The sequence below is a fragment of the Euprymna scolopes genome, unplaced genomic scaffold, assembly GCF_053919585.1.
Source record: "Euprymna scolopes isolate OS-2025 unplaced genomic scaffold, ASM5391958v1 sca728, whole genome shotgun sequence".
NCBI classification, from domain to species: Eukaryota; Metazoa; Mollusca; class Cephalopoda; order Sepiida; family Sepiolidae; genus Euprymna; species Euprymna scolopes.
The window spans coordinates 4,087-20,369 of record NW_027633800.1 but is presented as its reverse complement, the minus strand read 5'-3'; the positions used below and the strand labels follow the sequence as shown (position 1 = coordinate 20,369).

At 37.4% G+C, this 16,283-nt stretch overlaps 1 protein-coding gene and 2 pseudogenes across 1 annotated transcript; all 3 read right to left on the bottom strand.

The window, feature by feature from the left end:
- Positions 1-2,187: 2,187 nt before the first annotated feature.
- LOC145276116 (U2 spliceosomal RNA) lies at positions 2,188-2,307 on the bottom strand (annotated as a pseudogene).
- Positions 2,308-2,526: 219 nt separating this feature from the next.
- LOC145276117 (U2 spliceosomal RNA) lies at positions 2,527-2,741 on the bottom strand (annotated as a pseudogene).
- A 5,847-nt stretch (positions 2,742-8,588) lies between these two features.
- On the bottom strand, positions 8,589-9,230 carry LOC145276115 (zinc finger BED domain-containing protein 5-like). Its single transcript, XM_080127668.1, has one exon. The coding sequence runs from the start codon at positions 9,228-9,230 to the stop codon at positions 8,589-8,591; it is 642 nt and encodes a 213-aa protein (XP_079983794.1).
- Positions 9,231-16,283: the final 7,053 nt, after the last annotated feature.

Sequence of the window (16,283 nt, the reverse complement as noted above, 5' to 3'; positions counted from 1 at the left end):
AAAAATTCTACTTCAAATAATATTTATTATGTTGCCTTTCTGTTGAAAGATTTATGGCTTCATGAGTGCGTAGCGCACAAAAAAAAAACTTGTGATTATTAAGTTTGGCATTTATAGCGATAAATAAAAATGAAGAAAAGGTTCTACTCTGTATTACTTCTCATCGAATGGAGACGGTATATTTCAAAAATCACAAAAATTGATCAAGTAGTTTGTTTTTATTTAAGAAAATCAATTTGTACGCTTTTAAGGGTAACGTATTGTTTCTGGAGATGATAATCTAATTTTTTGGTTGGAACTTATAAAAACTGCCTATGAATGTTGTTTAAATCTGTATATTTTATTTTCTGAAAAAAAAAAATATGTTGATAAAAAAAAACACGCTATGTTAATAAGAATTGTCTTCATTTTTAAGTTTACGTTGTATTTAAAAAAACAAGGCCGATAGCCATTAGTCGCGTGCTCTCGTGTAATAAATGACTGCGTGAATGTAGGATTGACATGAAAGTCTTAAAGATAAACTAAAATGACCGAAAATGGTCTGAAACGACTTAAATAAAAACTAAATGACTTAGAATGACTTTAATGAACTTAAGGATGAATTGAATGACCTTAAGAATGACTTGAATGCTTAAAAAATAATTGGAATCCTTCAAAAACAACTTGAATGATCTGGAGAATGACTTGAATTGATTTGAGACCGACTGGTTGTAAAGTGGGTGATCATTTTATATTAAATTAATACAGAAAAGTTATCCCCCACTTTATATCATAATAAGTACAGCATGTAGTAAGAACAGATACTACACCTTGGCCAAAAGGCCAAGAAAAGCTTAAAAAGCTACGAACAGCATCTATTAACAAGAGACCTTAGATCTTAACCAAAAAGGCCAAGCACAAAAGTGTTACGGACAGACCGACAGACCGACAAACCCACCGACCGACCGATGACCGACCGACCGACAGAGTGCCTTATAGAGTCACTTGCACGCGACCAAAAACAAACAATTTTTTGTGTGGGTTGTCTGCCCTTGTCAAGCCTCGTTTTTATTCAAGTATGAAAGCTAGTTTTTCTCCATTATTATTGTTGTGGTGGCACCCACTCATTTACATATGTGGATAATATTACAAATAAATAGCAAGACTCGGTTAGTCTGAGTGTGTGTTAACCAGAAGCGACCGAAGGCCGAGCCGAGAGCAGATATGTTCTCCAGCCAAGACTCTCTTACTTGACAACCATTATGTAAATATACTGTAAATATACTTTTTCTAATACACTTCTTATTGATCTACCTTTGTTTGTTGAGTCTTCATTTGTATTGCCTTATACGTTTTTTGGTTCAACCTGCAAACATAACAGTTGGCGACGAAGATGAACGTCAAACATAACAATTATAGCGATCAATATACGGCATAATAACGTTGACACACCGGTTCCTGTCAGATCATCGAAGTTAAGCAACGTTGAACCTGGTCATTACTAAAATGGGTGACCATTTTGGGAATTCCGGGCGCTGTATGTAGCAGGGCGTCGACACCTCCCCGCAAGAGTTGCAAAAAACTAACATCGTCACCTCCCCTGACAGGGATATAAATGCGACTAGGGACCGCTTGTAAATTTCATACTCCCATGAAACTTCCTCCTTCAGAGGAAGCCGGTAAAACCCGAATTGGGTTAGTGCCAACGCGCGCACACATATAGTGACCGATGAAAATTTGATTTTTGTGAATAAAAAATAACTACTTTATCAAATTACGTTTTTTTGTTTTTAATATTACGTCTTCGTAAAATGACTGGTACGTACATCATACAGACTTTTCTTTCTTTCTTTCTTTCTTTTTTTTTCTAGTCTGGGTACCCGGCATTGTCCGGTTGTTTAGAGGTGTGGTAGTACCTATTTACTATGCCTCCCCACGGGACAGAGTTAGACACCAGGGTCGTTTTTTAACGTGGAGAAAAGGTACAAAAATAAAAATTGTCTCAGTCGTGAAGGATTTCTCCTCCACCGAAAGAGAACAAGAAATGGAAGTGCAGCATCTGAAGAACAGATGGTATTTATTTGCTCCCCCACCGAGCAAATTAGGCACAAGGCCGATTTTTAATGTGAGGAGTGAAGGGAGGGGGAAGGGAAAAAGGGGACCAGCTCCCGAGAGATGGGAAATGGGAGCTGGTTAATGGTCAGGCATGTGGGGTTGCCCCCACATCTGGTCTTTGCTAGTCATAGCTAGTCATAGCTAGTCATAGCTTGCAGCATCTGAAGAACAGATACTACACTTTGATCTTGACCAAAAGGCCAAGAAAGGCAGATGGTATTTATTTGCTCCCCAACCAAGCAAGTTAGGCACAAGGCCGATTTTTAATGTGAGGAGTGAAGGGGAAATGGGGACCAGCTCCCCGGGGAGTAGGGGAGCTGGATAGTGACAATTGGTATGAAGGGTTGCCCCTACATTGACCAAGGTCTTATATGTGAGGTTGCCCACACATATGGTCTTTGCTTGCAGTATCTGCCGGAACAGATGGTATTTATTTGCTCCCCCACTGAGCAAATTAGGCACAAGGCCGTTTTTAATGTGAGGTAAAAAGCAGCTCCCCTAAAAGGGGTCACTCTGGTTACCAAAAATAATAATTGTCCCAGTATAGAGGGTTTCCCCTCCATTGACTGGTACAAATTATCTTAAGTGCAGTATCTGCCGGAACAGATACTACACTTTGATCTTGACCAAAAGGCCAAGAAAGGCAGATAGGCTCAAATCCGTACCGCGAAGGAGAAAAAGAACTTGAAAAAAAGTGACGTCTTTGCTGTTGCATCCATCGCCAAACCGGAAGTGGTAAAGGTTTAAATTAAGGCTAGTCAATCGAAAAGAGAGATGACTTTCGAAAATATCGGCGAAAAAAGCGACACCTCCTTGTAGAAAAATTGAGAATGAAGGAATTAATGTTTTTAGCCAATTTATTGATATTTGTCGTCCAAAGGGTCGAGCTTCAAAACGATACCGACCTCGTGAAAATCCGTCGCCTCTGTCGAAAGTTTTAGACAGATATGATGATGATTGCAACGTCTTGTCAGACGAGGGCCACTCCCTCAGACATTTAAAATACATGAGCCCAAATGCCTGAGGAAGTATCTATACAAAGATGATGTTACAGAGTCTTAGCTTTGTACGACAGCTAAGTCGCTCTCTCGGTTCAAAATATTGAGATCCAGCAACAAGCAAGAGCAAGATAGCCAGCAACAAATTAAACTGCAGACCAGCTTAATGCGGATAATGGTCTTCCGCTTTATGGTTTTTTAAATGAGAGATTTGCTTCTCCTAGAAAGGTTGCCTGCACCACGGCTTACGGGAGCCCTCTCCACCCCAATATACATACACACACACACACACACACACACACACACACACACACACACACAAATATACACGGTGCTAGTTGGCCGTTGACCCAGAAAAAGAGTTCATTCGCCCTGTCGAAGGTCTTGTTTTTTATCCTTCAGGGAGACTAGCTGCCCTCCTCACCGAACAAGTCTGGTGGGGGAACCAGTTTAGTCGCCGGTGACCCGACCATGAGGCAGGTAGTACTGGGTTACATGGTACCAGTAGCACATGACATGACCTGACACATACATACATACATACATACATACATACATTTAAACGGACAGGTGGGATTTATATTATATATGAAAATTTATTTAGATGAAACACTATTTATTTGCCCACCTACGAGGGCAAAGTTTTACACAAGATCGTTTTTTATCTGAAGTATTTCTAAACTGGTCTCCCCCTTTGTTTTTTTAAATAAGAGATTTGCTTCTCCTGGAAAGAATGCCTTCACCACGGCTTACGGGAGCCCTCTCCACCCCAATACACACACACACGCACACACACACACACACACACACACACACACACACACAAATATACACGGTGCTAGTTGGCCGTTGACCCAGAAAAGAGTTCATTCGCCCTTTGGAATGTCTTGTTTTTAATCCTTCAGGGAGACTAGCCACCCTCCTCACCAAACAAGTCTGGTGGGGGAACCAGTTTAGTCGCCGGTGACCCGACCATGAGGCAGGTAGTACTGGGTTACATGGTACCAGTAGCATATGACATGACCTGACATACAGACAGATATAGATACATACATACATACATTTAAACGGACAGGTGAGATTTATATTATAGAAGGTTACCGTCATAAACGCCAGTTTGAATAAGCACTCAAAAATTGAATAGATTTATAAATTAGTTGGGAGCATTTATCACAAGTACTTTAAGGCTATTTGTTTATGTACTACATAGTGTGTATCAGTTCACGTTATTATTAGCTTTTATTGTTAACGGGTATATTTTTCATTCAGGTAGCCTTGAGAATGACTAAGCAAGTGAAGTCGAAAATGGAATTTCCGGATATACTGAAAGTTGTTGATCTAGAGCGACTACCTTTTAGAGCGTGAGAGCCCCTCCCCCCCAAAAAAGAGGGGGTTGCTCATTATAGGAGCAGGGCCTAACAGCTTTGCATGCATTGTTCCTCTTCACTTGCCTCCCCACGAGGGCAGATTTAGACACAAGGTCGGTTTTTATTGTGGAGAAAATCTAGCTCCCCAAAAAGGGGCACTCTCGATAAAAACAAAAATAAAAATTGCCTCAATCTAGAAGGATTTCGGCTCCACTCATCGAGGTCAGAAAGGTGACGCGTAGTGTCAGAACAGATACTACATTTTGCCAACAATTTTATTTAATATGGAATGTGCGTTTTAAAAGAAAACTAGTATTGAATATAATATGTTTAGCAGGGAAACCCAACGTTGTCCGGGATTGAATGATAATCATCAAGCGTTTCACACTCCCATTTTTTTAACGTCATTAAAATCGGTGAAATCGCTCATTTTTCAATCAAATCGATTGATTGCCTGCTCTAGTTGGGGACCCATCACGGTGCACAAGGTGGAAGCTTCACAGGTCTCTCGCAGTAACTTAGTTTACAGTGTAATGTACATTGCACTGTAGAGAACATACTGTAGATTTTATTAAATAATTTTATATATATATATATATAAATATATATATATGGCCATGGAAGATTATTTTGCCAACTATCCCGTTTCAAATCTCGATCCACTAGATGCTATATATATATATATATATATATATATATATATATATATATATATATATATATATATATATATATATATATATATATATATATATATATATATATATATATATATATATATATATATATATATATAAATATATATATATATACATGGTGCAATTGTGCTCTAAACAGAAACATTCACTTCGAACCCGCCACTGGCATATAAAAAGCATCTACTGCTGATTTTAGATGTCGGGCTTTTCTGCTTGTGTGGTAATAAAACTTCTCAAATGCACTTGTGATGATAAGCTGTATAAGGTGTTAACTTTGGTCATCTGCTGCTTGTCTCTCACTCCTGGACAGGGTTCAAAAGAGAGTCGCCAACCTGGTAGGTCCTGAACTGTCATCTAGGCTTCAGCCTCTGTCCCATCGACGAGATGTTGCATCCCTCTGCCTGTTCTACAAATATTTTAATGATGAATGCTCTAACGAACTGCAAGCACTTGTACCTCCTCGACGTGACTACCCCCGACAAACCCGACAAGCAACTAAGTCCCACCCCTTTACAGTAGAGGTCCGTAGATGTAAGAAAGCCTTTTGCTCCAATAGATTCTTCCCCAGAACTGCAAGTCTTTGGAACTCCCTTCCGGGATACTGCTTTCCCAACTGTACTGATATGCAGAAGTTCAAGTGTAATGTGAACAAACATCTTTCTACTCATCTCCCTTCATAATACCCCCGCAAATTATGTCCCCGATAGTAGCCCCCTACTTTAAAGTGGCACTGTGCCTTGTTTGGGGTGAAAATTGAATTTTAAAAAATCTCTTGTTCATTGTTTCATTTAATTATTTCGTTTATCGATACTTATTATTCTGATACAAACCTTATTTAAGAACACTTCCGGATACATTAAGTATTTTCGTGTGAAATTTCATAAAAGTCAATCCAACCGTTTTGGTCAAAATCGCCTGTTCCTTCTTTCATCGGATTATTTCGATTATCGATTATCGATACTTATCGAAGACATTACGATACAAAACCTATCTAAGAACACTGTCAGGTACATGAAATACCTTCGTGTGAAATTTAATAGAAATCGGCCCAGCCGTTTACGAGTGCATAGGAAACTCACACATACAGACAAAGTTTTGTTTATATAATTAATAGAGTTATTTAGAGGCGACACGGGAAGTTGGAAGTTACAATAACAAAATCATTATCTCCGCTTCTCCGTCTTTGCGTATTAAAAATAATTAATTAAAGCGATTGATTAAAGATAGACAAGAAGAAATGGCCAAGAGCCAGGAAAAGAATTGCCAAAAATAAATTAATAATCCTGTTTATATAATACTAGCCTGGGTGCCCGCCGTTGCCCGACGTTGCCCAGATGTTTGGAAGTGTGTGTTGAGCAAAAAAAAAAAAAAAGTAGTAGGCTTCAACCCGTACCGCAAAGAAGGAAAAGAACGTGAGAAAAAAAAAAACAAAAAAACGTGACGTCTTTGCTGTTGCGTCCATCACAAAACCGGAAGTGACGTAGGTTTAAATTAAGGGTAGTCAATCGAAAAGAGCGGATTACTTAAAAAAAATATCGGCGAAAAAAGAATGACCCCTCCATGAAAAAAAGTGCCCAGTTGAAAGTGAAGGAATTAATGTTTTTAGTCAATTTTTCGATATTTGTCGTCCGAAGGATCGAGATTCAAAACGACACCGATCTCATGAAAATCAGTCGCCGCCGGCGAAAGTTTTTGCGAGACATACAAACATACATACATACATACATACATACATACATACATGATGACTGCTGCATCTTTACAGCTGATGGCCGTCACATTGAGTTCTCCCAATCTTGTCATCCATGCCATTTCAGATGACTCTGCACTCCCGCAACAGATTTGCACATCTTGAAGCAGATTTGACATACAAATTGAATAATTTCCATCGAGTTGACTTCCTCTGGAGGTTGAAGGGTATTCCTATGAACAATCACATATCTTCTCAGACCGGCAATAGACTTGCAAACTTTGCTGCATGTTAAACAGATCGTTCGGTTCGGAATAATAGTTGACCTGAACAGGAGTTTTGTGCAAGACTTTGGGTGAGCAGTGCTTTCCCTGAATAGGGCTGCTCAGTTACAGGAACCCTCACCGGAGTTGGCCTCTGTCATGTGAAGGCACAACAACGATGTTAAGATAGGGTTCGTATCGCCTCTGTGCAGCTTTGTGATTGTGTACCTCCAACTACTCAAGTCTGTACACGTTGCAACTCCTCCATCGCCATAAGACTTGCAATAGAAATAAACGACAGATAAAGATAAGATAGAAAATGATAAAAGATAAAAGATAGATATCAAGTACATTGTTGTATTAAAGTGACAAGCGCTTGTACGACACGAGTGCTATTCTCTAAGTCTTAGCAACAATAACCCAGTGACAAGCCATTGCAAGATGACTGGTAATTGCTTTGACCGCAGATTTCTCATAAGAGTTGTCCTCTCCTAGAATAATTGCCTCCACCACAGCTTACAGGAGCTCCTTCTCCCCCCGCTAATGTTATTTACCCATGACTGGGGCTTAGGTAGCTGGGCACCAGAGCATGGTCCACACGCCGGTAGGTCATGAATGTCGCAGTCAACATGGCCTAAGCTCCTCTGGAGGTTTCTGTCAGGGTTACCTCACCCTTAACCTTTGGTTCAAAAACCTTATCCCACAAGGCAGTGGAGATTCAGTTTTCTGGCGCTGAACACTCGCCTTGCTCCAGAGCCCCGTTAGCGTGGGAGAACTCACGACTTGCACGTGGGGATTATTAGATTGGGAGAAGCTATATATGACGCTAGAGTATTGGTTCTCAACCTTTTTTTACTCATGGACCCATTTTCCCTTCTTTTTATCTTGGTGGACCCCTTCATAACTATTGGTCACAAGACAATCTTCTATTTTTCACTCATATAAATTTTGAGGTTTTAATAATCAAATAAATATTATATAATTAAGCTTTATTTTTAAATGAAAACTAATTTAATGCAAATAAAGTATTCTACAACAATTAGAATAATCATAATAATGATGATAAGTAATAATAATAATAATAATAATAATAATAATAATAATGATAATAATAATAATAATGATAATAATAATAATAATAATAATAATAATCTAAATTAGAGTGATAATAATTCTTTACCAATATCTTGTATTACAATATTACAATGTTTCTTCCATGATCAAGCCAATGGAGATCAGAGCTTTCAGGCAATTGAATTCACTGCAGCATTTATGTACACTGATTAAAATTTTTGATAAGCAGTTAAAGTAGAATGTGTAATTTAAAAAAAGAAAAATAAGAGAGATAGGCATTTTTATTCAGTGAGATCCCTGTGATTAATGCTGCTTGGCGAGTTTTTTTTTTATATATCTGGTTCCATCGATGTTAATGATAGTCGAAGGTCACCTCTTTTCACAATGTCAAGTCTATTGCGAGCTTATGATAACAGTTGATAAACACAACTAAATCCCGATTCACCGAGATAAGATGTTGGGAAAGCAATAACGTAGAGCTGTGCTTCATCCCAGAGCAAATGGTACTTTGCAGCAACATCATTTGTCTTCCATACATTGTACTTTCTATCTTTGAATTTTGCACGCATAATTTCATCACTTTGTAATTCAATGAGAGGCTCTTGCAAAGATATGTCTATATTAGCAACATTAACTTCGAAAGGAATTGAAAGCCAAGTTGGTATAACCATAATGAGTAGATCACTAAACCGGGTTTGCATATTTTCCATATATTCAACATATAATGCAAGATCGTTATCTTGCAAATCGCTGCTAACAGAGGCCAAAAAAGGAAACTGTTCAAATGCACGACGCCTGATACTATTCATATACAATTGTAGTTTCCTCAGAAAAGCAGCAATATCACTTTTACTAGATATCAAATCAGAATCTTTTTCTTGGAGCTGTTTATTAAGTGAATTCAGTTTTTCAAATATATCTGATAAGAAAAACACACCACATTCATTTGCAAGCAGCTGTTCTCCAAGTTGTGTGTTAGCAAGAAAGGAAACAATAGAATCCCAAATGCAATGAAACACTGAAGACAATTCCCCTTTGATAGCCATCTTACCTTTGTATGTAATACAAGCCACTCTAACTCTTCTCCATTTTGCTTACATAATTCATGAAAAAGGCGGTCTTTGAGAGAATTTGATTTAATATAGTTAACTACTTGTATTACGACAGTAAGGGCGTCATGTAGACGTGCACTCATTTTGACGGTGTATCACGCAGTGAATACAAAATACTTGCGGGACAGCTTTTTTTAAATGTGCAATAAAACCTTTGTATCTGCCTGCCATCGAAGGTGCACCATCAGTAGCACAAGGGATTATATTTTGGTGTGGAATGTTGTTTTCCGGGAAATAAGTAACAACTTCAGCAAAAATCGTTTCATCTTTTGTGTCACAAAACTTCTAGCAAAAAGCATTTCCTCGTAGGGCCCTTCATCACTGTTAAATCTAACATATGCTAATAAAATGGCCTCATTATCTCTTAAAGTAGATTCATCAAGTTCAAGGGCAACTGTTTCACTTGCAAATGGGCTATCAATTATTTTTCTACATCCTCTGCCATTTCGTCAATGAGTCGTGACACAGAAGAGTTGCTTAAAGGAATGGAATTAGTAATCTCACTGGCATTTTGTTTCATAACTGACGAAATTATAAAAGACACTGCTGGTAGAATTACTGTTTCACCAACATTATGGAGTTTTCCTGCCTTTGCTATTATTTTGCTAATTTCATTTTTCATGCCAGTAAACAATAACTCATTTTACTCACTTTGTTATTAAACAGGTGTCACAATGTTTTTCGAGCTTGGAAATCATCACAAAGTTTTTAAACTATTCTATTGGTGTATCTTTCTTTCCTATTTGCTTCTTTTCTACATGGATTTTTAGCTTAGAAGGTTTAATGCTATCATTTAAAAGTACATCCATGCATATGAGGGACATTGGTTTCGATTCATTATGTGGTGCTGGAATAAATCCGTAAGACAACTATTCAACTGAGTACTGTCGGTACTTCTTTTTACTTAGAGTAGCCATGGGATGTCTGAAAAAGAAACCATATATATATATATATATATATATATATATATATATATATATATATATATATATATACTAGCAAAAGTGCCCGTGTTGATTGGGTTCAAAAAATAGCCTACAGAAAATGGATCCTGATTTAGGAAAGTATGATAGGTTATGAAAAGGAAGGGTTGTAAAAAGTTAACTTCACATTTGGGGAAATATATGGCAGACAAAGTTGGGTGTTGAAACTTGTTTCCCTTCTGCCTCCGCTTTTCTACACTCTCTGCCTACAGCATATCTTTTTTGTGGTTAATGTAAGCAGCTTTCGTGAGCAGCATCCGAGCACAAACCTCAAATTTCCAACTGTTCAACACATAAGGTAAAAGTTCCTCTTGAAGTCAGTGTGATCGGTTTCTTCCCTTTCAAATACTTCAGACAGATTCAACACTAACCCTAACCCTAACATTCTCTATTCGGACCAGCATTTCGATAGTTTCCCTGTTCTTAACACATATATATACATGCATATATATATATATATATATATATATATATATATATATATATACTAGCAAAGTACCCGTCGCTGACTGGGTTCAAAAACAGCCTACAGAAAATGAACTCTGATTTATGAAAGTATGATAGGTTATAAAAAGAAAGGGTTGTAAAGAGATAGCTTCGAATTTGGGGGTATCAAAACCAAAGAAAAATATGATGAAAGTAAAAATAAAATAGATAAACCCCATAATTTATTATACCATACCTGTTCACACTGAAACACTTATCACAATAGTCTGTGAATCTATATTAAAAAACCTTGTTAAACTTTGTGACATATTTCCATTCTATGGAGGTCAGGTGCGAACGAACACCCCATAATTTTATTATACCATATTTCTTCAAACTGAAACATAATTATCAAAGTATACTTACGCAGATAGATATGAAAAGTCTTTATTAAAGTTTGTGCCTATTTCCATTCTATGGAGGCCAGGCGCGAACGCAGATCCCGCAATTTTATTATACTATCCCTATTTAAGTTAAAACATACTTATCAAAGTATTATTATGTACATCTATATTAAAAATACTTGTAAATGTTTTTTATTAATTTTTTAATTTTTTATTTCCACACTTTTTGGACCAGGCGCGAACGCAGACCGCACAATTTTAATGAACCACCGTTCTGCCAGATCAAACATACCCATTCCTGTGTCTCGATACATCTTCTATCATTATATGCAATCAGTTTTTTTTAAATAGTCAACCATATAGGCGCCTATTCGTGACTAGACACACGCACACACACACACACACACACACACATAAACACACATAAACACACACACATTCAGCTTTATATTATAGATATATATATATTTATACGTACATACATACATACACACACGCATACATACATACATAGACATTGAACAACCCAACCTTCCCATACAAACACATAGTTTCCTTCCCGATATGGGTAGGATTCTAACACTGTTTCCTTTTCATTTTCATGTGGTCTATGATCGTTTTTTTTTTGTTTTTTTTTTGCATTTTTCCTTTTAATATCCTGAAGATGTCCTCTGCAATAGGGACGAAACGTTGATCATTTCATAAATTCATTCGGTTTGTTCTTTTTTCGAAACAACATACATGCATATATACATATATTATCTATATACACAGCTGGTGTACAATTACTGCAGTTCATAATATCTAACTATTGCTATTCATTTTTATAAAATTTTCGACAAATAAAACACATGTTTAGAAACAGAGTTCAAGGTAAATGTTTTAGTTAAATCTGGTAAATAGAAATATTATAGTTAAAATAACTTGAATGATTGAAAAAAAAAACTATACAAAATTACAGTAGAAATTAAATTTTTAATAATCAAAACTATTCTTAGTTGGTTTTTTTCATGGACCACCAAAACATCGTTGTGGACCCCCATTTTATTATGTTTTGCCTGTGAACCCCCAGAAATATTCCATGGATCCCCAGGGTTCATGTGGACCCCGGTTTAGATTCCCTGCGCTAGAGCATCCGTATGCTTTTAACTCGCCCACACTAATCCTTGAACTCCATACATACATACATACATACATACATACATACATACATAATGATTGCAACGTCTTGTCAGACGAGTGCCACTCCCTCAGGTACTTGAAGTCCATGAGCCGAAATTGACTTTAGTCCTGCCACCAAAATTCACATGCACAAGCAGACATGACACTGAAGATGGTCACTCGTATACATACATACATACATACATACATACATACATACATACATACATTTAAACAGACAGGTGAGATTTATATTATAGATTCTGCTTCTTTATTCCTTAATTAGTCCGAACATTATGCTTAAAAAATGTCAAATAAAATTTTTGAAGGCCTAACTGTTTCAAATAAAAGCCAATCTGGCAACCCTGCACAAGAATATGAGAGTGACCTCCCTTTGTATGTAGTCTCGAATATCATAAAAATAAATAAAGCTGTGACAACAACATATTCTTTTCATTGTTTTGACTCTTGAGTATATATCCGTTAATATGTTATATGTTTTTATATAACCGGGTGTGGTTCTCGGTTGATTAAGTGTGTCTAAGTGTGTCGCATATATACTCGAGAGTCAAAAGAGTGAAAAGAATATGTTATTGTCGCAGCCTTAATATTAAAATATGTTCATTGTCGTAATGGTGTAAGAAAGGCAGCCGTAATTTCGATGTGCAGCGTTTTTCACCGAAAAAAAAGAAATCAGCAAACGTTATGTAAAAAAGAGAACACTCGAAAGAAATAGGGCAAAAAAAGAAGATTGTTTGCCAAGAGGTGTTGGGCTAATCTATCCATTTAAAATTTATCTAAGCTTACGTTTGGATGTTGAACCGTTTTATTATTATTATTATTATTATTATTATTATTATTATTATTATTATTATTTTAAAACTCCTTACATCAAGTGGTTTCATGCCTTGTCTGCAGCGATTCCATTACGAAAGCAATTTTTCTCTTTTTTCTCTTCATCTTTCTTTTTTCTTTTACTTTTAATTTCTTTATGTTGGCTATTTTATCCATTACTCCTGATTCTCTATGGTTTTAGGAAAATCGCTCCTGACAACGCATGAAACCATCTGATGCAAGGAGATATAAATGAAAGAAAAAAAAAAGATTATCGTAAAAGACAAGGGATCTTTAGTCGTTAGGAAATCGTTACTATGGGTAGGAGGAAAACAGTCAGTCACAAAAAAGCACCTCAGTCCTTCATCCCTAACGGAATAGGGAGACGTATTGTAACAATAAATTAAGGAGGGTAGAAGTAAATCTCGCTTCTCTTATTTTGTCCCTTAATCCTCATGTTCCACGGGCCCCTATGGTGCAGTGGATAGAGATGTTGAATTGTCTACGAAGATATCGGTTTCAATCCTACCCAAAGCAGGCCAGAGGCTTACTTGGCCAAAACATGCTGAGACAACAGCAACTACGGAATTGCAGTGAATGCAATCAGGAGACTCAGAACGCGAGTGAAACGACGCCAACTATGGAAGGCAGTAATTGCTGAAGATGAAGTTAGGAGATTCTGCGTTCTTGTCCCATCGCGGTTAACCATGATGAAGGCCAGAGGAAAAATTGGCCGAAACGTCGTTAAATAACAACTAAAAGATATTTTCTTACTCATATCATGTTTAATGTTTGTGCAAAATTTCCAAAAATTCCAAGCGTAGTTATTGAGAAAAGTGCGGACGAACGAACGGACGAACGGACGAAGGTGAAATTACAGGCCCCCTCTCCTTTTGTCGGGAGACCAAAAACAAGGAACGAAAATGGGAAAGAGAGAATGAATAAAACGAAACGAGTAAAAGAAGAAGAGGAGAAAATGGGATTGAGAAATAAAGAAATATGCAAAGGAATTAAAATAACACCACCACCACCATCACCAACAACGCCACCACCACCACCACCACCACCACCAACAACAACAACAACAACAAAAAATAAGAAATCGTAAAGAATTCGAACTCGAAATAGAATCCGAAAATCAATTGCAATGATTTCATTTCGACGTGTTTATTCAACATCACAAAAACCAAATCGGAGATCGAAGGTATTATAAATTGGTGGCAACGGCCGTGCATTGTCACGTGATCGGCAACGAATAACGACTTACAAATCGATGCTTATCAAGGAGAATTTTTACAGAATGAATCCTAGAAAAAAAAAAAAAAAAAAAAAAAAACGTTTCCAAGACAACGGAGGACGACCGCCGAAGATTTGTTTTCTTGCATAATTTATATTATTTTTTATTTGTTCAAATATTTTCTAATATCATTTTTCCAATAAACGAACGAACGGTGCCAGGCGAGTTTGAATTTTGAATTGTCATTCGTTCGCAATGGACAATATCGATATTGCCATTGCACTAATTGAAATAGCCACATTCAATGGGCGTATCTTATTAGACGTGCGTCCAGTGTCTAAGTACATCTAAAACCTACTCCGCCCGTTTGTACGGCTTACTTTCGAAATAGCACTAGAAAATAGTTTGCTATGCTATAGAGCAGGGTTTCAAGAAACCGTGGCACCTTTGAGCATGGTAAAGTCTTTTTTCACGGAGCATACTCCGCAATACTGTTGCCATATCTGGGCAGGAGCTGCTAAAAACAGCCTATCCTGCTTTGACAGAGTACAAAATAGACTTCGTGACTTTGTGGGGGATGCCCTTTTCTCGACCCTGAAATCTCTTTCCCCCACTCTTTATCTGTGCCTAAGTCAAAACGGTTATTGCAAGTACAGTACGTTAGTGTGGAGATTTGATGAAGTGTTTACTTAAAGGCGCGGTTCATTAGGAATTTGTTAACGTCGGACTTGAAGACATCCAAGTTGTAGTCCGGAGGGAAGCAGGCAGACGGAACAGAATTTCACAGGCGTGCAGTTCTAAGAAAGAAGCTTTGTTCATGGAATCCACGTTTTGATTTAGGCACAGATAAAGAGTGGGGAAAATTTTTCACAGTGGATTCAGCTAGACGAGTGTTTTTCGTGAAAGATTGGCGAGGGGGGAACAGAGATTGGAGTTCAGACGAGCACTTGCTATGGAAATAATGATAAAACAAAGACAGGCTCGCAACGTCTCTTCTGTGGGAGAGAGGTTGCAGGGTAGAGTAAAGGGCATCCCCCACTAAGCCACGAAGTCTATTTTGTACTCTGTCAAGGCAGGATAGGCTGTTTTTAGCAGCTCCTGCCCAGATATGGCAGCAGTATTCCATTTTTGGACGTACTTGGCTTTTATATAGATAGAGAATTGCATCAGTAGTGAGATATCTTCTGGAGCGGTAGAAGGATCCCACCATCTTTCCAGCGACCTTGGCAACAGACTTGATGTATGTGTTCCATTTCAGATCAGGAGTAAAGGACAAACCCAGAAGTTTTTCAAAACACGGGGCTTCTCCCAGACGAGAGCCATCCATTTCAATTGATGCCAGATGGGGATCAGAGCGTTGATGATGTAAAGATAGGAGCTTGGTTTTAGATGCATTAAAGGTAACCAGCCACGACTTCCCCCACTGAACCACGCGCTCGAGATCAGAGGAGAGAGTTATTACGATATTGCTTCGTTTGCAATCAACAAGTCAAAAAAATATATGACTTTGTTGCATGTTTCGTGACTATCTAATAAGATCAATCTTTTAAAGAACACAGGAAGAACTTTATTTTGGACAACTTCAATTAACCGACATGCACCGCCGACACAGTTCTTATTAGTGAGATTACCTTCATACTCTGTTTGTTATTTTCGTATCTCAGTGAATATTAATTATTATTTTATTTTTAAAATTTATTTCAAAGTTTTTTTTTAAATTTCTGTATATCATCTCATTTTTTTTGTATTATATTTTTTTTATTATAATTTATTTTACCACATTTTCGTTCTATTTTTAAATCATATTAATTGCTGTATTTATTGGTCCCCCGGCAAAAGGAGGATGGACCTGTAAATTCACCCTTGCCCGTTGACTCTTTCGAATTATGTTGTGACTTGAGCCATCTCTTTTATGAAAATGGCGTCGATAAGGCCTTTTAAG

What these genes read in the sequence shown, in the direction of transcription:
- LOC145276115 (XM_080127668.1), bottom strand. Translation starts at nt 9,230, where the DNA reads ATGGCTATCAAAGGGGAATTGTCTTCAGTGTTTCATTGCATTTGGGAT.